Consider the following 25,292-nt stretch of genomic DNA (forward strand, 5'->3'; position numbering starts at 1 on the left):
CAAGGCAGACATGGATCACCATTTGGTCCTGAATACATAACTCTGGAGTTCACAGATTGACATTCCCGTTCACCATCATCTCCACCCCATACAAGGCGCCAGCCCCTGTGGCATGAGGGCACCCTTTGCCAAGGCAAAGGTGTCCCAGAGAAGGAGGATCTCTGGATTTACGAGGCGCCAATGTGATCAGTCTCAAAAACCATTCAAGTGTATAAATCGAGAAAGAGCCGGCTGGCAGCCAACAGTAAAACATTAATGACAATCTTACAGCTGCTCAAAGGTAAATATTTCATTAGCTTCACCAAGTATCACTCTAACATTTATGTTAAACCAGTGTTCACAAGTGCCGTGCGGAAACTTACAACAATGCTGGGGCCGTGTCTGTACAACTGGAACGAAACATAAGCCATGGAATGAATGGACAGCCTAGGTTTGAGAATGTGTGTGTGTATGCAAGAGGGTGCATGAGTGTAGAGAGGTGTGTGTGTGTGTGCCTGTATGAGAGTGCAAGTGTGTGTCTGAGAGCACAGCATGAAGGGGGGGGGGGGTGTAAACTCTAGTTTAGAAACCCCTGCTTCTTTTCTCCCCTGTGTCTCTCAGTAAGGCAGACTCCAGATCTTATCAAGTTTGCTAAGTCTGATTGTTTTAAACCATCAGAGAACTTTGACAGCGCAGTCTCTTTGATCATCTGGGTGCCTGTGCCATAGAAGAGCCCAAATGAGCACACACGGGGAAGTCAGACCCACCATTTATCTTTCCCCAGTAGCCTGGGGCATTACAGCAGCTGTTAACGTAGCATTCCTACATGCCATTCAAACATGAGCAGACAGGAAAGACCTGGTAAACTCATGGCACGCTGCAGAACTGAACAAACCTCCAGATTACTGCTCCTGATGGATTAGGAATAGCACATAGCTGAGTATATTGTTACCCCACCTCTCCCCTCCAGATGGCTTGTCTGTGCTGTGTCTTGTCCTTCAGTCTGCAAGCTCCTTGGGGCAGGGACTGTCTCTTATTCAATGTGTGTGCAGCACCTGGCACCATGGGGACCCGGCTATTAGTTAACATAGCAGCAGATGCCTGTAGCTGGAGAGCACTGATTGCACCTAACTAGCAGGAAGGGGTAGAATAGGCGCGTGCCCCTCCAGAAATGTCTCTGCTCGGCTGATAGCAGCAGCGAAAGCAGAACGTTTCCCTTGGCCCCTGGAAGCTCAAAGGAGGAGTGAACCTTTTTCCTGAGCCCAGGCAGCTGAGCACAGCTAACCCCCCGGCAAGGGCTGGCACCTGGATCTGAGGAGAATGTTTACGCCCAGGGGCTCTTGGAAAAGGGACCAGCATGTTGAAGCCCAGAAGCTCGTTCTTCCTTTCCCAGACTGGAGCCACGACACTTACACACACTCTGCACGGGCCCCGAGTCAGTTCTGGAAGCCTTGGCAGTGCACCAAATCCCCTGCTCTGTTGCTAGCACAGCTGCCAGCCTGAGATAGCCACATCCCTGACCCCACAGCTATGCCTCCTTGGTCTACGTCCACCTCCCCCTCCAGCCTGCAAGGAGAAGCCGCCGTGGTGTCCAGGATGGCACCATTTGCATTCCCTTCACTGAGCTCCATGCACCTCCCTCGGGGCTGATCAGGTCTTCTAGCTACAGCCCTGCACTGGGGTCAGCAGCGATTCACACGCAGCAGGCACAAGCCCTCCTGGAGCTCCCCACTGCTAGCCCCTGGTGGGGGGGCATCACACCCCCACTCCATGTCTGATTGCAACACTGCAGCAGGGTCCCGGCCCCACCTCCTCCAGGAGGGCACAGTCACTGCACACAGGGGAGTGCGGGAATACAGCCTGCCCAGCTAGCACACATGTGCCTGGCAGTGGGACGGGGGGGCCTAGAGCAGCTGGATGCAGCCCCACCCTGTGACAGGAGGGGAATCACTGGGATGAGACCAAACGGCCAAGGTCCTGTCCATGTTGTGCAAGCAGCATCATTCCCCGGGCACTCTCTGGAAAATCAGGGCTTGTCCCTAGCAGCCCCAGCTCACATTCCCCGCTCTCCGGTGGCTGCATGCCATGCCAGAGGTGGTTGCGTGGCAGTGGGGAAGCTGACTGATACAGCAACCACGTTTGTGTTTGTAAAGCAACTGGGGAGCCTTGGACAGGCTAGGCCACAGATGCAGATAGCACCCCACTGGCCCTTGGCCTCCGCTGGTGGCAGATGCAGCCAGGAGCCTCAGGGAGGCTGGTTGTATGCAAACAGGCACAGGCAGTAGCAGTGCTATGTGCAGTAGGAAGTGGGGCCTTGCCCACCCATTCCCCTGGCCCAATTGCCAGTGAGAGGGAACTGATGAATTGGGGTCACAGTCAATGAGGAAACAATCCCACTTCAGCACCGGCCCTCCCGAAAAGGGCATCTGGGCGAAGCCTCCACGGGCTGCGTAGGATCCACGGGCCCTCAGCATGGTACACAGGGGCTCGTGTGGACTCTGCGCAGCCAGGGCAGGGCCCAGTGGGCCCTGCCCCATGGCACGCTCAGCCCTTAGGAGAACATCGGAACCCTTCCCCTCAAGTGTGTGCTGCGCGTGGATCCCAGGGCAGAGCAATGTCTGGAACCAACAAACCCCCGAGAAACATCTTCCTCCGTGGGGCAATCCAGGCCCAGGCGAATGGGTCCCTTCTCCAGGTTACCCGCTCGGCACTCGTAGGTGCCGGGGCCCAGACGTCGGTCAGGAGGGAAGGCCCATTCCAAGGCTTGCAATGAGACTCCTGGCAAGTTTGCCTTTTGCACCCCAGGTCAGTGGTTGGAGTTTGGGACCCACAGAATTGTGCTAGAGCCCCTGCGGCATTAGAACTAAGGAGTCGATTCTGTTCTCAGCTGAGCCCATGCAACCCCCCTGGTGGTGACTGAGAGCAGAATTCAGCCTTATGGGCATAGGAAGAGAGCTCGTAGCTGTCGGTGCTATAGGCAGAGCCCTCTACCAGGACTAACTGTGTCCACAAATACACACGCGGAGTCTGCTCCGCCGCATTGAGGCCTGCCATAGGCTTCAGTAGAGGTGGTGACTGGAAAAGAGGCAAAGCTGTGAGCAGCTGAGATGCGGGTGGGAGCATTTAGTGAAATAACACGGCCAGGGACCGGCAGGCATGGCTCTGTGGGGGAGAAAGGCTCGTTTTCTGTCTCAAAGCCCAAGTGACCCCAGACAATGAACACAAGGCGTGTGACTGGGGAGAAGTGTCTCTTCCAAAACAGGATGGGCACAGTCCAGGGGAGTGCCTCAAGCCTGGCAGCAGCGCAGTGGGAAAGCCTGCCCTGCCCTGCCCTGCCCAGGAAGAAGGCTCTCTCCCACCTGTGAATGGAGACCGGCCAGTCCGCCTGAACAGCCAATTCACAAAGGAGCACAGAGGAGCTCTCCAAACAGAAATCTTCCCGGGATGAAGGGAGGAGCGGGAGATAAGAAACCACAGCAGGTGCCGAGCCCTGCAGCGCTGAGAGAGGGGCAGAGCGAGTGGCGCAGCGTTTGCAGAGTGTCTGAAATCCATCCTCGCAGTGCGATGTGTATTGGTAATATCAGGACGGGCAGCCTCTCTCCGTCTCTCCCCACCGTGAGATCTAAGCACGATACCGCAGCTGAGAACCAAACGGCTTTCTTCATTCACAAGGAGGAGCAATCGCAGGCTCTCGCCAAGCATCTGTCTCTATGTTCATTGCCCTCAGAGGAATCCTGCGGCCTTAGAGGCGCCACATGGCCATCCGGAGCAGGAGAAAGGAGCAAAGTGGAACATTTTGCAGCGGGGGGCGGTTATAATTTCCTGTTGCCAAGGGAGGGTTGCACGATGCTGACAATCTTGCCCCGCAGCAAAGCTGAAAGGCCAGTTAGACTCCGAAAGGACAAAGACTGAGGCAGCTGCTGCCCTGTAACAGCCCCTCGATGTGAACTCCTGAGAGCAGGGCCTCGGACCCACCTGCAGTCACTTCCCACACTGCTCTGACACAGTCCCCGTTTGTGACCGTTCCCAGCCCCGTATAGTAATTCTCACACGCGTCAGCCAGGGGCTAACTGCAGCTCCAAACGATTTACCCTCCACCACGCGCTAGCCCCTGGTCTATAAATCAGGAGAATAGCAACCATTATTCACAGGCCTCTCTTATCTATCGGAGGCTCAGAGCTCTGGGATAGAGAAGCACAGACATAAGGAGGTTCGGTGAGTGGGGTCCCACAGCATCATTAACTCCTCGTCCCCTAGGACTACTCTCAATACTTACCACCCCAGTCTAGCGACACAAAGGAAAGGAGGGAAAGACAGAGCTCTCAGAGCCCCCATTCCACATGAGGCTGATCAGAGCCAACCAACCCTATGCCTAGCCCCCTACAGCCAGCCCAAGAAAGGAAGTGCTTCTTCTGGGCCTGCACACATGCAGAATGGCTAACACACGCGCTAGCTGCACGCACCGTGCGGCTTTGAGAGTAATTTGTTAGAGCTGCCGAAGCAGAAAACACGGCAGAGTCAGGAACCTGAAACCCGCCGAGGTGCCTGATGCCCAGCCCTAGGGATGAATTTGCCTGGGCTGGGCTGGATAAAGTCACCTGAGAGCAGAGTCGCAGCAACTGGATTTAAGGACACCCTGCTAGGCCACCGTATTCATACTCTTGTATATTGACCACCCTGTGACCAGTTTTCCCTCCCTGCAGTAATGCTCATATGACTGTGAAAGGGGCACCCCCAGCTCCCCGGCACTCCCTGGTGACTGTGACTCTGAGGTGGCCTGCCTCAGTTTCCCCCTCAATGACGTAACAATGAGGTCACTTTGACAGCCCAGTCAAGGAGAAGCCAAATCTTCTACTTAACCGCAATGTATCTCCATTGAATGAAGCATTCAGAAAGGAGACCTTGCACAGTGGTTTAAAGGCTCTGTTCTCGGAGCCCAGACAAAACTGAAAAGTCCCTAAACAAAAGTCTCTGGGTTCTAGCAGCAGCTCTTTCCTCTGCAAGGCACCAGGTCTCTCTGCTGCCTGTACAGCCCTGCAGTCTTTCCCTGGCTAGTTCAGTGCCTCTCCCACATGGAGAGCTCCATAATCCCTTCTGCTTACTCACTGAGCTTGCAGGGAGCAGCTTCCTGCTGCTCTTTTATAAGGCATCAGCCCCGCTGCAGGGAGCTAAGAAAGACCCACACCGCCTCTCTGGTGTGGAGGGCAGGCTAATTAGTGAGGGCTGGCCAGCTCCTGGCAGGGCAGGCCATGTCTTTACCGTGCACATCACTCGGAATCATCCTTTGGCTCATAAGGAACTTTACAAATGTGAGGGAAATGAAGCTGGACCCAGTCTGTGCAGAAGGAATTTACTCAGTTCCCTGAGCGCAACCCTGAGAATCTGCTATGAGGAGCCAGGAGATGGAGCAGGCACCCTGAGGACAGAAAGGGCAAGAGACAGCAAAGGACGATGGATGCCAGGTGGTGGGAGCTGTAGTGGTGTTGCAGGGTGGGCCGATCTGTTGGGCTCTGAGGCTGTGGGAATGCCTGGTGGAAAGTCTCAGGACTGAGAAATAATATTTAGCTTGTCTCTCAGTGTGATCGTTTCCATGACAAGTGAGGAGGCTTCGCTCTGTGCTGACAGCGAGTGAGGCCTTTCCAACATCGCCACAGGATTATTCTAGACAGAGATGGCTATCAGCAGGGTTAGCGCAGCTTCATGGAAGGGCTGACAGAGCAGTGACAGACTCGGAGAGAAGGTGGAAAACGTCCTTCCACACAGTTAGAATTAGACGTTGCTTCCAATTCCACATTGTTCTGTTTGAAACTGTGTGGAGTGTGATGGGACCAGCAATCATGAAATGGAGGACAGATCAGCACACGGAAGATTTAATTTTTCATAGTGGCAGAAGCAATTTGTCCTATTATCTTGCAACGGTCAGTTTAACTGTAGTCAACAGAGGGTACAAACTGGCTTTAATAACACTTCGGATTGTTGTTTTCTGTTAACTGCTCTGATTAATGTCAGAAAACCTTGGGATTTGCCTTTCACTTGAGGACTTCAACCTCCTCTAACAATCAGTGATGAAACTTGTAGTTTCTTTGCAAGATAGGTAAGGAAAAGTTCACCCAGCACTGAAAAGCACCTATTGTTCAATGCCACCCAACAACACTACCAGGTAGTTAAGGACAGAGGATGTGGAAGGAGAACTAGAGTTGGTTGGAAAACAGGATTTTTCCCTGGAAAATTTTAACTTTTGGGTGAAAAATTGAAAACTGAAATATTCTGAAATACTGCTCCAGTGCCTCATGGGAGTTGTAGTTTGGGTGCCTTGGGCTCCCGTTCTCTTCTATAGGCTGGGCTCCCTGCTCAGACTACATCTGCCACAATGCACCTTCATTCCCAGTGCCCAGCTTTCCTGACCAGCGCACAGGCTTTTCTCCAGTGTTTACTTTTTTCCTGTTTGGGCCAGATTTCCAGGAGCACCCAGCACCTGCTAGCTCCCAGGGTTCTCCACTTTTCACAGAATCATAGGAGATTAGAGTTGGAAGGGACCTCAGGAGGTATCTAGTTCAACCCCTGCTCAAAGCAGGACTAACCTCAGCTAAATCATCCCAGCCAGGGCTTTGTCAAGCCGCAGCTTAAAAACCTCTAAAGATGGAGATTCCACCACCTCCCTAGGTAACCCATTCCAGTGCTTCACCACCCTCCTAGTGAAAAACCTTTTCTTAATATCCAACCTAGACCTCCCTCACTGCAACTTAAGACCATTGCTCCTTGTTCTGTCATCTGCCACCACCGAGAACAGCCTAGCTCCATCCTCCCTGGAGACCCCCTTCACGTAGTTAAAGGCAGCTATCAAATCCCCCCTCATTCTTCTCTTCTGCAGACTAAACAAGCCTAGTTCCCTCAGCCTCTCCTCATAAGTCTTGTGCTCCAGCCCCCTAATAATTTTTGTTGCCCTCTGCTGGACTCTTTCCAATTTGTCTACATTCTTTCTGTAGTGGGGGGCCCAAAACAGGACACAGTACTTCAAATGTGGCCTCACCAATGCCGAATAGAGGGGAATAATCACTTCCCGTGATCTGCTGGCAATGCTACTACTAATGCAGCCCAATATGCTATTAGCCTGCTTGGCAATAAGGGCACATTGCTGACTCATATGCAGCCTCTTGTCCACTGTAACCCCCAGGTCCTTTTCTGCAGAACTGCTGCCTAACTCGTCACTCCCCAGTCTGTAGCTGTGCATGGGATTCTTCCGTCCGAAGTGCAGGACTCTGCACTTGTCCTTGTTGAACCTCATCAAATTTATTTTGGCCCAATCCCCTAATTTGTCTAGGTCACTCTGAATCCTATCCCTATCTTCCAGCGTATCCAGCACTCCCCCCAGCTACTGAACTGAAAAAAACAGCCTGCCTTGCCCCTACCCCCAGAGCTTTACACAGACCTAGCCTGCCCTGCCCCCAGCCCCAGGGCTCTAGACAGACCCATACTGACCTGTGGTATGGTTACTGAGTTGGCTGGCCCATTCTGGCACCTAGCTGTGCAACCCTCCTGCAAACAACCAGGTCAGGCATTGTCTAGCAGGGATGTTCTTGGGTCCAGCTGGGAGATGCTAGGGCCTGGCATCATTTGTGGCGAGGGAACGGCGAGCTGGGAAGCGTGACTCCCGTGTGTGGGAACTGCAGAACTGTGAGGGGATGGGAACTCAGCATGACTCTGATCAAACCAGCTCACATCTGACTGGTCAGAGCCAACTACTGAGCAGCTACTGCAGACAGGGCTAATTCTGGAAAGCTAACTGATGTGAAGAAATGGCTGCAGCATCGCAGTCACACGTCAGGAGCCGGGATCCCCAAAATCATGAGACTGGCTCCAAAATCATGAGGGTTTGACAATGCATGCCCGGAGGGAGGACCCAGCATTTCCCAGGGGAGGAAATTCCTTCCTTTTCTGCCCTGTCTTTCCCTTTCACACATAGGGATGCTGAACTCCAGCCTTGCTTCCTACCCTGCTTCATTCCATGATGTCCCCAAGAGATCCTCTGGGTTAAAACCGGGCCAGACACCCGCACCACAGCCTCTTGCTTGTGTCATCTGCCCTTTGACCTGGGGGGTGTGGGCTAGGGGATGAGACAGAGCCCTGCCGCTTTGTGTGGGCGAGTCAGACAGTCTGTAGAAAACAGCTGATCGGAACCTTCGCCCAAATCTTTTTGGCGGTTCAAGACCTGTGCAGGTTACTTCTCCACTTCCCGACCCATCACACTTTTCTGCATTTCCTGGTTCCAACAAGAGAGCTGTTGACAGGCAGTGATCTGGGTTGTTGGGATAAGTATCCGGACTCTTAGGGTGAACCCTCTGACTGTGCAGATAGAGCTCTGTACCCCTCCCCTCCCCTCCCCACACACACTCACTGGGAATTTAGTCCGTTTTCTTCCTTCTGGTTCTGACAGCAGGTTCTGACAGCAGGCCACGCACATACATGCCCCCCCCTCCCCCGTGTATACCCTCGTGCAGTGGGCAAGCAATGCAGACCCATGTCTGTGGGGGCACTCCACGTGTGGGGGACCCCCCCCCCCACTGCGGCGCTCGCAGGACACTCACAGATCACCTAGCACCCACTGGATCCTCAGTCGCTCCATTCCCTAACCGCCAGTTCTCTCCGGTACAGCCTCCTACTCCGGGAGAGCCTGGTTCAATTCATTTCCCACATTCCCCTCATGTCTTGTTGTGTTGTCTGGACCGAGTCACGTTCCACTGGCGCTTTGTTTCAAAGTAAATCTATACTCTTCAGCCACTTGCCCTCTCGCTACTTTTATTAGTCTCTCTTTTAAAAACAGATATTGTTGCCATAGTAACCCACAATTTCTAGCTATCTCTGCGCCTGATAAGAGCTGCAGAGGCTGGCCTTGTGGCTCGAGGACGGCACCATGTAGATGGAATGCTAAATTCCTTCACAGCCTCTTTACCAGCGGCCTGATCATTCATCCCTTAGCTTCATCCTTTACATCGGCTCTGCGGCTCATGAGTGTATTCACACCCACACTCGTTACTACAGAAGTGTCACTTTGACTGCTCCAGAAACAGTTTTGGATTCTTCTACGAATTATCCATTTTGATTTATGAAATCCTCGCCTCACCGATGGATGAGGTTCCACCTTGCAACTCACACCACAGGCAGTGCCAGAGCACTCTCCTTGTCTGACAGGTATGTTTGAGAATCTGTGGTCATTTTTCATGCCTTCTTACACAGTGTCACTGGAGAACACATCCTTAGCAGGGAGTTTTTGCAACCTCATGGGTCGACTTAGTGACTTGAAGTCAAAACACAGATTCTTTTTTTATAGATTATTGTCAAACTTAATTCAATATAATGCTCAATCAGGAAAATGGACTAACACTGCTATCTAGAGGGCCTTTCACCTCTAAGTCACTGGTTCAAATCTAGCTCAAGACTGATTCCAAGCTGTTATCACGCCTGCCTAGAGAGGAAAGCTGGAGACTTTTCCCTACTTTGTCCCCCCTTTCATCTCCTCGTCCCTAGGACTGACATTTGGAAATAAAACAGACTTTAAATAAATTAAGAAAATAATCCTGCTTTATCCAGACAAAGAGGGAGCTCAGGAACTTCAGAACCTGCTTCATTACAGGTTGCCAAGTCAGACCCCATCTTAGCAGCCCTCTGCTCTAATGTCCCTTGACGAGCTAGTTCAAATGGACGGATTACTTTGTGAAAAAAAACTTGAAATGTCAAAATCAGTCCCATTTTGCAGGGTTGGAAATTTGCCGGTTTTTCAAAAACTTTGTGAAACATTTTTCTCCAAAAATGTCAAGTTTTTAAAATTTTGAATGTTTGGCTTTTTACTCCTTTTCTTTTTCCTTCCCCACCTTTTGCCACTGAGTACAACAAAATGAATGATAGCCAGGATTTTAAACCCCCGACTCCCGCCCCCCCCCCTTTCCCTCCCCCCTATTTCCTTTTGCTGCTCGGTCACTTTTCAAAACTTTTTCAAAAGTGGCAGAATGGTAAAGGGAAAATGCAATGCAAACTGCCGTTTTGTCACTTTCCAGACTTCACCTCTGGAAAGTGACATGGCAAGCAAAGAGTTTCATCTTTTCTTTTGCTGCTCTGCCACCTTTCCAAGTTGAAGAAGTTTTGAAAAGTTCCAGAGTGGGAAAAGAAAAAATGAGGAAGTTAAAAACAAACCCCACTAGACCCCTCAGCATCACTCATTACGTTTCATTAACTTGGCAACAAAGAATAAAGAAAAGAAGGGGGAGAAAACAGTAGGGAAACCCAAAATTTAAAATTTTGAAATTTTCAGTTCCAATGAAAAATAGAAAATTTTTGGGGAAAAAAGAGAGGCTTTTCATTGAAGTGTTCAGTGAAAAAAATAATTTTTGTCAAAAATTAAAAAAAAAAAATTTTGAATGAAAACCATTGACCAGCCGTATTTCCATGTTATTTTCATGGTTTTAGCACCCGCAGCCACAGCAGACTCAGCAAAACGCTGTGGTAACACCAAAAATGCAGAGATTTTGATGACAGTGGCAGAGGCCTGAGTCTCAGGCCTTGTCTACACTAGAAAGAGTTTATATGTGCAGGTAGACCTATACAGGCAAACCTTATTAGTGTAGACACGAGTAGTATAAAATATAGTGCTAATTGGTATGGCTTACACCAGTTTCCTGAATGAAATAACCTATACCAGGAAAAATAATTTTTTCCTGTATAACTGCACCTACACTAAAGCGTTTGCTGGTACAGCTATGCTGGTTAAGGGGCATGTGATATTTCCACTCTCCTAAGTGACATGGCTACGCTTGTAAAGCTTTTAAGTGCAGAGCAAGCTAGCCCCAAGAGCGGAAGCCTGAGGCTAGGAAAGGGAAAAGTAAAGAGAAATGAAATCATTTAAATCTGTTTAAAAAATCCAACTGCAATCATGGAATTACCATGATGCAAGATAACCTCATTGTTCATTCACGCACCTTTCCAGTCCATCCCCTAGCTGTGCATTTTCTGTTTGGATTACAAAATCTGCGGGGAGGAGACCTTGCCTTCCAACATGTTTGCAGCCACCTCCGGTGCTGCTGGTGCTACAGCCTGTACAAGGAAATAGCAGTCAGGACTATCCTCATGATAAAGAAGGAGGAGGCACTGCCATCTAGGTGTGTGTTGGTCTGTGTGCAATGAGTTTGTGTCCTGGGACCAGTATCTACAGCACAGTTGGTACTCAGCGTCACCCCATCTGGCAATCTGAATGGAAAACAATGATGGCCTAGTGGTTAGGGCACTAGCTTGGAACGTAGACAATAATAAATACCTTAGATATACAGGCCAATGATTCCCACCCGGGCAACTCTCAACTGGGCAGATCTGGATGCTTTCTAGACTCTTTGCTGCTCAGGAAGTACAAAGAGGCTGAAATTCAAACTAGATCCTGGACCAGAGAGTCTGCCAAAGCTGTGGAAACTCTGCAGTGGGTATCTGGGGCTTTCCTGGGTAGGGGGAGGCTTCACGAGACACTCTTGGGGCTTGGAGCAAGAGAGCTGTGGTTGGAGGAAAGTAAAGCAGCATGGAGTGGACTGGAACAGAATCAGCCTTGTACAGATCCCCCAGGTGTCACGGCAAACTGGGCTTATTTCTTTCCATTTCAAATGAATGAAAACTGAGACACTAATAAAGTGAAGTGAAATGAAATGTTGTGTTCCTGGAGCTCCCTGGGGGCTTTCCATACCCTGGGCCTGATTCTCCACCACCCTGCATCTCGAGTTGTTGTTTACACCTGAGCAAAGTGGCTATAAAGTGCTAGCACGCAGACAACGCAGCGTTTTATACTCACTTTGAACTCACTCTGAATGACAACACAAACTGCAAAGCAGCAGAGAATCAGCCCTACATCTCTGATGCACATTTCTGGATTGATCCTTGGAAATTTCATTAAAACAAAGTCACAGGGTGCAATACTGGCTCCACATTGTGGGGAGAAGCCGGACAGTTGGCTGTACTTGCTAGGGGAGGAAATCAGAGGCAGAGATCCAGCTAGAGATTTGGGAGATGGGGCAGAGGAGAAAGGGAGAAGGAGGGGTGTGCAGAAGGGGAAGAGGGAAGACGACAATCTCCAAAGTTTGGATGAGATCAGAGAACCACCAAAGAAGCATTCAGACTTTGAGGGGTTCTCTGCCCAGACTACCATTATCCCTTACTATACAATCAGTGTGCGCTCTGGCCTGCCTTCCAACAGACAGCTGGGATTCAATGGCAATTATCCTCTCAAATATGCAATGGGAAGTGTTCCCCATGCTGCGCTGCCTGTGTTCGGCTAGACACATTAGTTACAATTTCTGGAAAGACAGAGGACATCTCCGGCACTTGTTCGCATGCACAGCAAGCTCAGAATATGCCCTTAGGTGGAAGGAGTTGCTGAAAACAGCGCTTTGAATGTGTGCATCTCTGGAATATCCTGACTCAGATAGCTTATTAAAAGCCTTTCCCAGATATACCAGGCTAATCAGAGCTTTGACCTGTGTTGTTTGCTGCATTCAAAGTGGTAATCCCATCAATAGGTTGCTCTTCAGATCTGCAGGTGCCAACATGCCTAATGCGGAGGCTGGCACAGGAGATTTTAAACACCATAAAATGATCTCTGGCTAGATGAACCAGTGCCTTCTGTCCCCACCTCTGTGCTGGGGCAGGGTTCAAACCAAGTTCACTGAGTTTGTTTTGCAAGGACAATTGCTTTCTTCAGAATTATGGAGCCCACAAGATGTCAAGCTGTGACTCTCTGGCCCACGTTCCCTTCTCCCGCCACGCTCCATCCAGCAAAGGCCTGGGAGCTGGAGACAAAGGGGGCTTGGCATCATTTTTGTGGCTGCCTGATTCTGAGGCTAGCCAGAGGTCTGTTTGGTCCCTGGCAAAAGTTACTTCCAGCAGCCTGTGTCCCCCTGTTCTAGCAGTCAGGGCTAAACCTCCCTGGGGGTTCTCCCTACACAGGGGCGGAACTCCTGGGCTTGGATCAGCCTGCAGTGGTGCAAAGCAGGCAGAGGGGACCCTAGCACAAGGCGTCAGGACACACTGTCCTCTGATGTGGATGTTACACAAAGGTAACTCCAGAGGGCCTCATCTGCCACTCCCTTGCAGCACTGCAGTCACAGGGAAATGCTGGTGAACAAAGAAGCCTCAGAGGAGGCAAGGATCTGGCCCACAAGGTCACTGGCAGAAGTCATTAACCTCTTGGGAGGTACGCTGATTTACATCCGCTGAGGCTCTGGCTAAGGTACCTTTTGGAGTTTTATTTCGGGGGCTGTGGTGTCGGTTTGGGTTTGGAGGATTGCATTCATCAACCCCACGGCTGTGAAACCCTCCTCACACTGGGTGAGGTCTGGGCTGGTCCCCACCTCACGACAAGCTCTGTGAAGAACGCTCCTGGTTGGCAATATCTTGGCAGCTCTAATCTAACGTGTGGGTTGGTCGCCCACTCTTGGGGACGGTGACCTGCCAAGCCAACGAATTCTCTCCATTCTGCCCTCCGGAGGGACTCCGCTGGTGAAGCCGAGCTGAGAATCTGACCTCATTTTCTCCACTAATTACCATGAACATCATTGTCACAGGAGCGTTTGTAGTCTCTTCCCTACTCACTCCTCTGGTTTCTCTGCTAACCTATAACACTGCAGCACATGTTGCTTCTAGCTTGTCCCTGGTGTCTAGCACCAGAGGTTGTAGGATGTCTCTTATGGAGCCCAGTGATGCTATCAGCATGTTGCTGCTCATGCTCTATGTTCTCCACTCACCCAGTGGCCCAACAGATTTCCCCTTCTTCGCCCATTCTTCCTTACCCCTCTCCAGAATTCTCAGCATACAAAGGCCCAGATGTGTAGCACTGACCTTTAAACAGGTGTCAGAATAAAGGCCTCAACCAAAGACCATGGCTGAGGAGAAAGGAATAGAACATCACGCAGGATCCGTGTTTCTAACATGCAGTGATGGATGCACTAGGGATGCCGATAGCTAGCTAGATTAGATAGATGCTTTGTCATCTCAGACTCACCGGGTTTTACCGGTTGTTTACAATAGCAAACGGTGACGTAACAAGAGATCTGTGTGGGAGGGAGGGACATTTCTGGCTGCAGCGAGCGCTGTAGCTCATACTAATCAGACGGTGCACAGCTGGAGTGGTGTGTCCCTGTCCAACCAACCTCAGGCACAGCTTTCACCTCTTCTAGGCTGCATGGCTCCTAACATCACCACAAGAGCAGTGCTGGGTTACAGTGTGAGAAATGAAACTCCGGCTCCAGGGGAGGGCATGAGCTACTTCCCTGCCTTTACAGCAGGCGAGGAACTTGACAGCTGGAGGAGGAAAAGGGAAGTGGCAACACTGTGAGAACTCTTTTGCTGCTCCCCAGTTGCTAGGCCATGGAGATGCTCTTTAGACATGCCTGGCCCCAAACCTGTAGAGAATTCAGAGGGGAAAATAAATCCGGCTCTGGCAAGATAGCCTGCGTTCACCTCCTCTGGAGAGCCGGGCAGGCACAATGCTGCACCGTGAGGTTTAGTTGAGAATGAAAGGAAAAGGGACAGAGGGTTTTTCTCTCTGAGCCAAGGATTATGTCAGGCTTGGGCCCCTCGTGTCTCAAAGGTCCAAAGAAAAAAGAAACCGAAGCAGGCAGGGGGAACTCTTCCGCTGGAAACGTGATGCCATCTCCTCAGATCCAAGCCCCTCACAACCCCACTGGCATGGCAGGTGCCCTGTGGCTTCCGTTTGCTCTAGGCGGCTTAGCCCAACCCAGAGCTGACAACAGTTCCCATCGGCCATTACGACTGTCTGTGTCCTCAGCAGGCTTTATCTAAACAGCGTTTGTTTACGGGCAGTCCCACTGTTCTCCCTCCCACCTTTGCCAAGGCCCCTTCCAGCCCCATCTGCAGGGCAGGAGCTTTCCTCAGCAAGCTCTTTTCCAGTGATATTGGCTCAAACACAAACAGAATCTGAATGAACAGCCACGCTCAACATTTCTTCCCCCCCTTTGCACCCATTTCTGTGCCGTGATGCCCTCACCGCCCCACTCCTGCTGCAAGAATCATGCTACACCCTGCACTGGATGGCGTCGCTTCAGTGAGAAACCTGCTGCACTAGCAGAGAAATAACCAAAGCACACAGCCACGAAACCCTGCCAGCATATCGTCTTTAGGCACAACTGAAGCTAGTGTCTGTGCTCCTGACCCTGGCCTCTCACTGTACCTCTGCTGACCGCCGAGTCACTCCTTCGAGCACCCACCAGACCTGTCAGTTCTTGAGGAGGCACCAGAAGCTGCAAGCACTGGAATCAGCTATTTCCCTTGCAAACCTTCCCTTTTGCCCTTCTGGTACTTTCCGTCTTTGATAGAGCCTTAGTATTGCATTTAATCCAGGCCGAGCCCAACTGGTCTTTTCTGGAACCAGACTGGAGTCCCTTGTGTCTCTTTCTGATTCTTTGCTGGCCTGGCATTTCCTATCAAACAAGTTCCCCACCAAATTATCCTCCTGGAGACACCACCATTTAGTTCACTAGCCTGGAAGGAAGGCACTGGACGAAAGGCACTGGCTCACCTTGCTTAGTCCAAAAGAAGCTCAAGCCAACTGAAGACCTCTGTACAAAATCAGAGCACCACGTCCTCTTTCATTTTTCTGGTTATTTCACCCCATCAGAGTTACAAAGCCCTTTCAGTGCCAGAGCCCTGGCCCCACAAGGACAGCCCCCCACTTACAGACAATTCACTGTGCAGTCCCATTCTCCCCTTCTCCCTTGACTCATTATTACTCGGTTTATTTCACAGGTAAGATTCCACTGGCTAACTCTGCAGGGTTCACTGGTCACTGATCAATAAAACGGGAGAGAAAAGAAGTCCTTTCTCCTTGGATCTCCTGGGCCTTTTGTTCCTAGCAACACGAGGGAACTCTGGAACTCCAGTCTCCGCAGGGATCAGGCACATTGCTGTGACTGGCATCTCTCTAACAGTCACCACAACACAGCCATGAAAACTTTCATGGATGTTACGGCCAGAAGGGACCATTATGATCATCTGATCTGGCCTCCTGCATAACAGAGGCCATAGAATTTCAGCCAGTGATTCCTGTAGAAAGCCCAAAATTTTGGTTGTACTAGAGTGTATCTTTTAGAAAGACATTCCTGTTGTCATTTGAAGAGTTCCTATAATGAAGAATCCAGCATATGCTTTGGCAAATTGTTCCGATGGTTAACTATCCTCATTGTCAACATTTTGCACCTTATTTCTTTTTTGAATTTGTCAAGGTTCAACTTCCAGGCACTGGATCTAGTAATGACTTTGTCTGCCAGTTTAAAGAGTCCTCTACTACCAGAAATCTTCCCATATATAAAATAAGCAATAACAGCACCACCAACAAAACCATTCAATAGTATATATATATATATATATATATATATATATATAGGGAAAATACAAAAGTGAGAAACTGGCAACAGAATAGAAATAGCAATGCAGGATGTATGTGAAGTTCTTGCAACGATTTGTGTTTTAAAAACTACACAGCTGTAGAAATACAGATTTTTTGCAGGTGCATTTAAATCAGAAGAAACACAAAAGTCAAGTTTTTTGCTAAGTGGCTGGTTTCCGAAACGTCAGCCAGCTGCAAGGGGGTTACACTCTGGAGTTGGCTTAATCTAGTCTACATTCAAGCCTGGCGGGCCCAAAGTTAATTGATGAAGCCCTTCCCAGTATTATCACTAGTGGGGCAGGATTGTATCCAGAAGTTTCAATCAATTAGAGTTGTACGGTAGGTGAATAACAACAGTATGGTCTTTTTTGTGAGAGTGGTGCAACCCCCATCCATCCTTCCTAGTGGTCTTCTGCGTATATCAGGACAGTGTCAAGGCAGATTAAGAGAAAGTCATTGGATCCTTGAAACCAACACTTAACACTTAGGGTTCGTCTACACTAGAAGCGCTACACTGGTGCAACTCCACCAATGCAGCTGCACCACTTAGGGCTCCAGGTAAAGACACTCTCTGTTGACAGGAGGGTGTTCTGGAGTCGGCATAATAAATCCACCTCCACGGGAGGCAATAGCTGTGTCGGCAGGAGAAGGTTTCCCACCTACGCTTAGGTTGGTGTAACTTACGTTGCTCAGGGAGGAGGCTCATTCACACCCCTGCGTGAAGTAAGTTATACTGCAGTAAGTGGTAATGCAGACCTGGCCCACTGAGCACCCTCAGTTGCCACGGGCTTCCTTGGGAAGGTCCCCAGAAGGATCCATTATGATCATCTGATCTGAGCTCCTGTATAACAGGCCAGAGAATGTCACCCAGTGACTCCTGCATCAAACTTCATAACTTGTGATTGAATGGGAGCGTATCTTGTAGGAAGACATGCAAACCCAGTGTAAACACTAACCGATAGCGAATCCGCCACATCCCGCTTCACAGCAGGTGCCCAGCAGCCATGACAACATTTCAAATATCTTCATTACGATTCCCTGCAGGTAATAACATTACTAACCAATCTCTCACTCTGACATGGCGCTTTTCATCCTGCTACCCCAGAGCACTCTACTGATGGGGAAGCTGAGGCACAGAGAGTGGAAGTGACTTGCACGAACACACCCAGCAGGCCCGCAGCAGAGCCAGGGCAGAACCCAGGTCTCTTGAGCACCCGTCCAGCACTCTACCCTCTAGGCCACACTGCCTCCCCTAGTTCTTGGTGATGTGCCCATATGATCCCGATATGAAGATCTGGGTCACACAGCCACACTCTCCTCACATGACCTTTCCCTGACTGGATGACATGTCTCAGCTGGTGTGGGCACCTTCCTTTCCAGGCGGGGGGAGCTGGAACAATGTGTACAGTGGGGGTAACGAGCGCCACTGAACAAACTGCAAACCCTGGAGATGATGAAAACCACCTCAAGTCAGGATGTGTGGCAGCGCCCCTAGTTCCAGCACCTATGCTCCCAGCTGCAGTATTCATGGAGCCTGGGCAGTACGTCACACTGGGCCCAGGGGACAACTGGTAATCTCAACACACCTCTCATGTATTTGCTGCTGATTTTGACATTTCTAAAATACCTGCATTGCATGACAAACTAATTGAGCAAACGCAGCTGGCTGTCCTACAGAACTATCACAATTGCTTCTTGTAATACAGTTCTGCTCTGATTGCCTCTGAGAGATGTTTTTTTACCCAGCACGTTGGATGCTGATGCCCATAAGTGGAATGGTGTAATGTACGTTACTGCTTCTTTTCTGCCCATTTTCGACATGCCATTGGAGCAATGGGCTGCGTAGGAACCAAACATAACCGCAAGATTTACCTGGGTTGCTTTTAGAGGTGCGCACAGGGGTGTAGTGGTTTTTGGAGGATGTTCGGACAGGCGTGTTTTCTTTGGGAGGGGTATCTATGGCCGAGATCGTCTCTCGTTCACAGTGTGCTATTGGGATTGGCCCCTGCTGCCTTAGGATGTCTGCCAGAGCCCTAGAATGGAGAAAGAGGACACGACATGTTCACAAAGCAGCAAGAATGACATTCAGAGATTTCACTTCTTCAGTTGCAGCCTCTATTTGAAGCCACTGGTGCTTTGATTTGTGAAGGAAAAATACAAAGGCAACAAAAAACTTGGTGGCTTAAGAGCTCCGTTTCCTTTCATGGGTAAGTTACTGAACATGGCTCCATTTATTCACAGGAGACTTTGGCTATTGTTTAATCTTTCACATGCTTCCACTAATTCACTTAACCCTGAGGTTATGTTATCTCTCCATCACTGCCCTTGCTGTCGATGCTATTGCTGTTGAATTGCTTTCTGTAGCACAAAGCACTGCCTTCATAAAAATAATTATTGGACCGACGGGATCCCCAGGACACACGCCGCATGAGCAGCAGGAGTGCAGGCTTCTCTCGACCTGCCCGCACCCAGCCCCGAGTCAATATTCTTTAACCCTGGTCCCGGAGGTACCTCCTAGAGGTGCAAAGGGGAGTTTGTCTCATTGCTCATTCAATCCTTGCTTTTTCTGCCCACAGGGAGACCAATAAGTGTTCATGGTGGCAGTGGGTTTTTGAATTAGGGCCAGTGCTGAGATATTTCACCTGGGTTACAGATATCAGAGCTGTGAGCTTATCTGTGGCAGCTTCCCCATTAGTGACTTGTCTGATGGCATCAAGATTTAACAGCATTCTCTGTGGAAAAAATATCTGCATTCAACGTCGTAGCACTAAATTGCATCCACTGATTTCCCCATGCATGCAGGATCCATGGACACTCAAAAGACATTTAAACTGTGAGTATCATACACATGAAACACACTGATTTCTTAGTGCAGCCAACAGCTATCTCCCGACCAACGGGACAAAGGGCAGGACTGTTTTGGTGACAAGGGATGGCGGTGTTTTAAAGCTGAACAAGTCTGAAAGGTTCAGTTCTCTGAGACAGAAAGAATGTGCCTAAAATCACCTCGAGTAACAACAAAGATGGAACATAAAAGGGTGGTGTTGCTTACTGAAATGCCTCATTTATTGTCCAATATGAGAGTTTAGAACCGGAATCTGTTCCATTTCTTTCAGACTATGCCATCCATGTGCACAATAAATTGCAGTAATAATTTGCACTATACAAGAACCCTTCTTCTTCTTCTTCTAGCCTCAGTCCCTCTTTATGGGGTTGGCTCTTTGAATCCTTTTATGCAAGAACCCACCTGAGGCTCTCAAAGCACTTTAGTTCACACCATCTCTGCGAGGAAGGGAAGTACTACAGAACTCACTGTCCCAGAGCATCCCTCACATCCCAGTGGAGCACTGCAGCAGCTTTGCCTCAGTTTCCCCCCGGTCTTCCACAGCTGCACCCAGCTGCCAATGCCTTCCAGGCTGCTTCAGCGACTGAGCTCTCCAGCTAAGAAACACTTCGTCCCACCCCTTCCAGGGTACCAATGTCCACAGGTGTTACACCGCGGCCAGTAAATATTTCTTCTCTCCTATATCAGGGCACTCCATGCTCCTTCTGCCCTTGACGCTGAGAGTCCTCTGCAGCCCCATATCAGGGTCTGTAAACAGTCCTCGTCACTCCCCTTTTAGCTCCAAGCAAACCCGGACCCTCTCACTAGCCTCTGGCCCTAGACTAATTCAGGCTTCTTCGCCAGGCCCGTGCCAAAAAGAGATCCCAAATCCAAGCCTGTTCTCCCTCAGGGGAGTCCAGCAGAGAGACTCCCTGCCTGCCCCCTGCAAAGGGCTCTGGCTCTCAGGAAGGAGCTGTCAGTCCACACTCCTCCCCTGTCATCCTCCCGCCCCTGCACTTTGCTTTCTTCCTTCTCAGTCCCACACCCTGCCCAGGTGTGGTTCTGGCTGGCCAGGCCCGGGCCTCCCCTAGGCCTCTCTATGACAGAAAGCATTTTTAGCCACGTTTGGTTAGGATTTAGGACGTGTATTACAACAGAGCCGAGAGGCCCTCACCAAAACCAGGTCCCCACTGTGCTGGGAGCCATCGGCACCCACACGCAGTACGTCACAGTCCTGGACAGAGGAGGGAGGTGCACGGGTTTTCTCTGCCCTGAGATATGCTCAGTGAGGGTGGCACCCATTTGTGACTCAGTTCTAGCTCCCTAATCCTCTTGGCCCTAGCCTGAGTTAGAGCGACTCCTGGCGTTGCCCGAGCACAGACGCTGTTTCCCCTGGAAGTCCATGGCTGTTCCACACAGAGCAGCATCACAGGTCTGGGCCCTGGGCACACATCTCTGAGCGATTACTCAGGGGCTGGTTAGGAAACTGTGTGTGCTATGGAAATGCAGGAGTCGCTTTCCAATCCCAGAGACTGTGCCGTTATTGGTATTTATTTGCAGTGACCCCCACCCTGGGCTAGGTGCTCCCCTGCTCCGAGGGGGCTGACGGTCTCATGGCAGGCAGAGGTCAGGGGATGGGGAACACCTGGGGGCAGCATGTATACAACTCAGCTTGATTCCCTGAAGGCGGGTCCGTAACAGGGGCTTGCAGCTGAGTTCCGAGGGGACCATGTGGGAGAGGGCACAGGGTGCAAAAGGACGACAAGCGGGGAGCTGAAGCCGGGCACGCTGGTGGAGGGGGCGGGGGTGATGCCCGATCACACCACAGGACGTGTTTCTCTCAATACTCTTCTCTCTTTCGATACTGTTACTCAGAGCTGGTCTTCAGCGTTCGACTGCGCACTAGGAATGGGGCTGCCCTACCTCTCAGGTGGACGGTTTGCTTTGAGTCACTAAAACTAACTGAAGCAATTAAAGTGACTCTGCTCCAAAGGGATCTGAGTCAGGAAGAAGGGCCCAACCCTCTCAGTCACTGTCTACCTGCACTGGAAAGCTGAGCCAGCGCCTCTGGGCGAGAGCTAAGCCGCCTGTTGGGAATCCAGTCTGGTGTGTGAATCGTTTCTGAGAAAGCCGTGTGTCGCTGGTCCTCGGCTCCAGCCAGGAGCCGCTCCCTAACCCTGACTGTAACTATAAGGCAAACTACCATGCGACGTGAGGGAAAGCATTCAATCGTAACTTTTTATTAGTTTCCATCCTGAAGGAATAGCAAGACTGATTAGTCCGTGAGCTAAACACCAGTCACAGCAAAAGAAGGGACGCCTGTTCAACGCAAAAAAATTTGCCTGTCAGGGAAAGGAGGTCTGTTTTTCATTTGGCTGCAACTTCAAACTCTCTGTTAGAGAAGCCGAACACAGCGGTCGGAATACGCCTTGGAGCCGAAGTGTATTGGGTCTAAAATGATCATGAATGAGGGAGCAACCTGCCAAAAAATGCCTGCTCCATACAAAACTGGCTGCTCTGAGTGTTTACCACCCTTTGCTCTTCCTCATCTCCTGTGAGGATGAGGAAAAGCTCTTGATGCCATCATAACAGAATTAAACAGGCAGAGCTACAAGAACAACCTCTGCATGGGATGATTAGCTGCTTTCTAATTCAACCATAATGTTGTGTGTGATCAAAATTATTCCTCATAAACCGCACCATGGGCTAAATTTCTCCCTGCTGTATCTCCAGTGTAATCAGACTGAGGGTGAATTTGGCACCAGGTGAACAGCCCTATTTTAGCTATATACTTTCCCATGGTAAAAGTTACAGGAAGGGTAATGGAAGGAACTGTAACTACTTGACATTACTGCCCTTATCATGGGATTAGTCCCACTGCAATCCAATGCATCCTTCTCATCTGAGGGAGGGAGACAGAATCAGGCTATGAAATACCATAAAAGGCTTTCTATGACAATGCCGTCTGAGATCAGAAAAACAAGTCTTGCTCAGCAGGATGCTTTACCTTTGGTGCTGCAGATGGGATAGTCAGAGCTGCGTAACTGCACAATCATATCCTGAGAGGATGGTTTATGACACAGCTTTTATTAGCACTCAATTGACATGAGATCATTAAGGGCCAAATTCTGCTCTCAGCTACCCCCATGTACATCCGGCCTAACTCCACTGTCATCCAGAGAGTTATTCTGGATTTAGCTGCATATTTAGCACTGGAATAAACTGCCTAGGCAGGCTGTGGAATCTCCATCACTGGAGATTTTAAAGAGCAGGTTAGACAAACACTTGTCAGGGGTAGTCTAGATAATGCTTGGTCCTGCCATGAGTGCAGGGGACTGGACTAGATGACCTCTCGAGGTCCCTTCCAGTCCTATGATTCTATAATTTACTCTGGTGTAACCGAGAGCAGGATCCAGACAGAGTACTGGCTGCATGTCTGAATTCCCTAAGAGAGTGAGGGTTAGATCCTGCTGTCAGTCACACTGGCATCATTCCAGAATAAGGACAACCGCACCTAGGTCATGGGAGTGACTTTAGATTTCGGCTGGTGTAGCGGAGAGCTTCTTTGGAAGGAAGCCAGGGGGTGAACAAGGATTACTATGGCCGTTGGAGAACGAGAGAAAGGAAAGGCTGTCGGAACTGCACGGTCCCAAGCAGGGTGGGAAGATGCAGGAAAGCAGTGAAGTGGGAAAAACACAGTGACCCAGCTGGGATCCCTTGGGGAGGAGAGAAGCAAGGAACAGACGGTACTAAAGTGTCAACTGAGGCAGGGGAAGGCGAGAACAATGGAGGGGAAGGGACCTGAACTGAAGGAAGGGAAAAACAGAACCAAAGGAAAAGGCGAGGAGTGGAGGCTGGAAGAGAAGAACTCAACACAAACACAACAATGGGAAAAGCGCAGAGTGTGTCATCCAAGCAAGAAGTGGAGTGGGTTCTTTGCTCACTGTGTGTTTGGGGGTGGGGCTGCTCAGGGGCCAGGCATGGAGCGTGTATGTCAGCACAGCAAAACTGACAGCAGCAGCAACCCCAATTTATACCCCTATATACTAGCTCCAAGGTTGGAAATTGGCAGAGTCAAATGAGCCTTTTCTCCTCCACACAGGCTATCGGTATTCCGGGCCTGACTGATCTCTCTGACATCGACTTTACACCAGTGACTTAGAGCAGTGTAAGTGAGAGCAGAGCCAAGCAGAGGAACCTTCCAGCGCAGGGCTTTTTCAGATGAGATCTCTTCAGAACTGATGGCCTCTCTCCTGCCACTGTGCAGGTGACTGTGTAGTGCCAGCTGTCCAGCAGTAAATGCATTTCAGACAGGCCTGTGTCAGAGGCTGTGCAGCACTTTAGGATCTGTAGGAGACAGTCACGGTACAAATACAAAGCAATAAGCAGCCAAGGGATGGTATTGATTAGATCAAACTACGCAATGGGGAGTTGGTAGCATCTGCAAGGCTGTTGGAATTGGATTTTCTAGTCCATCCATTCACATGGCATTGCCTCTGCTTGTAGTTGGAAGGGAAAGGCTATTTTCACGCAGTCTGGGGACAGGGAGCAATGCATAGGCTGACGTGAAGGGGGTGGTTGGGTTTCTGAAGTTGGGGTTTTGGCCCATGGAGGCTTTTCCCATCACAGCTAATGAAATCGGAGGAAGGCCTTGTGGGCTGAGGGGCATTTTCTAGTTCCTACTCTACCATCCAGGGACCGGTCCCTGACGACAATGAAGCTACTTGCAGAGTATAGATCGCAGGATCGGGCTCTTAACCTGCACCTTCCTGAGATGCCTTTTTCTGACAGCCACGGTACAGCTGTTATTGGTGTGAATGAATGTGTCGGTGCTTTACACAAACACACACACACACAATCCCTGAATCCCTGCCTCAAATGTTGTTGTGCTTCGGGCCATAAATCAGATGAAGGCTGAGGGAAAGGGATACAGCAGCTGAGCAGGGAGTGGTCTGATGGGTCTGGGCTGGCTGGAGGCCTTTCCCTTGAGGGTGATTTCAAAGGCACAATAGGGCAGTGAGGTGTATAATTCCCATTTGTGCCATTGACATCCCCAGGGATGCACCCCAGACCTAGCCGAGTACAATTCCCTGCTAGGTAACCGTGCTGTGGAGAGTGGGAACTAAGCACTGCCCTGCGTCCTGGTCCTCTTTGCAATTGGCTTCCATGGGTCTCAGTGTTCCCAGGTGTCCATGCCCCTGCTGACCTCGGATGGATAGCACACACGCCAGTTCAAACCCCCTCCCTCTGAGGTCAATGGGGGTTTTGCCAAAGGCTTCAACAGGGTCAGTATTTGGCTCACGCTGAATCAGAGCCAAGAGGTTTCTAAATGCTGGTGGGCTAAACATGGTGAGAGATCTTGGCTCTGCCGCTTGCTGTTCAGGCTGCACTGCCATGGGTGTCCTTTCACCCTGCTACCTCATTCGGATCCCACACCCCGCACGGGCTGGCTTCTTCGGTTACAGGTAGAGGGAGCTTCAAAGCATACGGGTGCCTGCCCTGAGTCCACAAGAACATTTGGGGAGACCAAGAAGGAACAGAGAAGCAGATCCAGGAGAGTGAAATAAGTATTGGATGAGCCGGGTGTGGCTGAGCTAAGGGACAGAACCACAGGAGTCAAACTTCAATGAGGCCAGGATTTCATCCCAAGGGAGTTTAAGATCTCCTACACTTACTTGCTTGGTTATGGAGATTGACAGCCTAGCTGCCTCTGAAGCCTTTTACAGAGAGCAGGGCAGCTCCCAGGAAAGGATGGCTTGCTCTGAAGGCAATGGAAAGCATGGCCAAGGAGCTCATTTGGATTATGCTCATACATTAGTTACAGATTGATTTGGCATCCATCTCCAGACCATCCCAGGGCCATGGGAAGTGTCAAACGCCAGCCCTACAAGGCCACGTGCTGCCCTCGGCTGAGCAGAATTTGGCCTATATTATACGCTGGTACGCACGTTCCCACACAACAAACTCTGTTAGCTGAGTGCTAAGGCAGACTGCACGTTTCACCAGTGCATGCCACGAAAAGCAAGTCAGTCATACAAAACCCCCACTGCACTCCTC

At 50.3% G+C, this 25,292-nt stretch overlaps 1 protein-coding gene across 1 annotated transcript in view; it reads right to left on the bottom strand.

The window, feature by feature from the left end:
• Window positions 1-25,292, bottom strand: part of SHISA6 (shisa family member 6) — a 329,086-nt gene that overhangs the window by 293,511 nt on the left and 10,283 nt on the right. Inside the window, exon 3 of the mRNA XM_067547748.1 lies at window positions 18,284-18,444. Within this exon, the coding sequence (XP_067403849.1) occupies window positions 18,284-18,444 (161 nt within the window). The remainder of the gene's footprint in view (window positions 1-18,283; window positions 18,445-25,292) is intronic.

This window comes from Emydura macquarii, unplaced genomic scaffold (genome assembly GCF_026122565.2).
Source record: "Emydura macquarii macquarii isolate MOO-44397 ecotype Brisbane River unplaced genomic scaffold, CSIRO-AGI_Emac_v2 contig_1230, whole genome shotgun sequence".
In the NCBI taxonomy this organism is placed as follows: domain Eukaryota; kingdom Metazoa; phylum Chordata; order Testudines; family Chelidae; genus Emydura; species Emydura macquarii.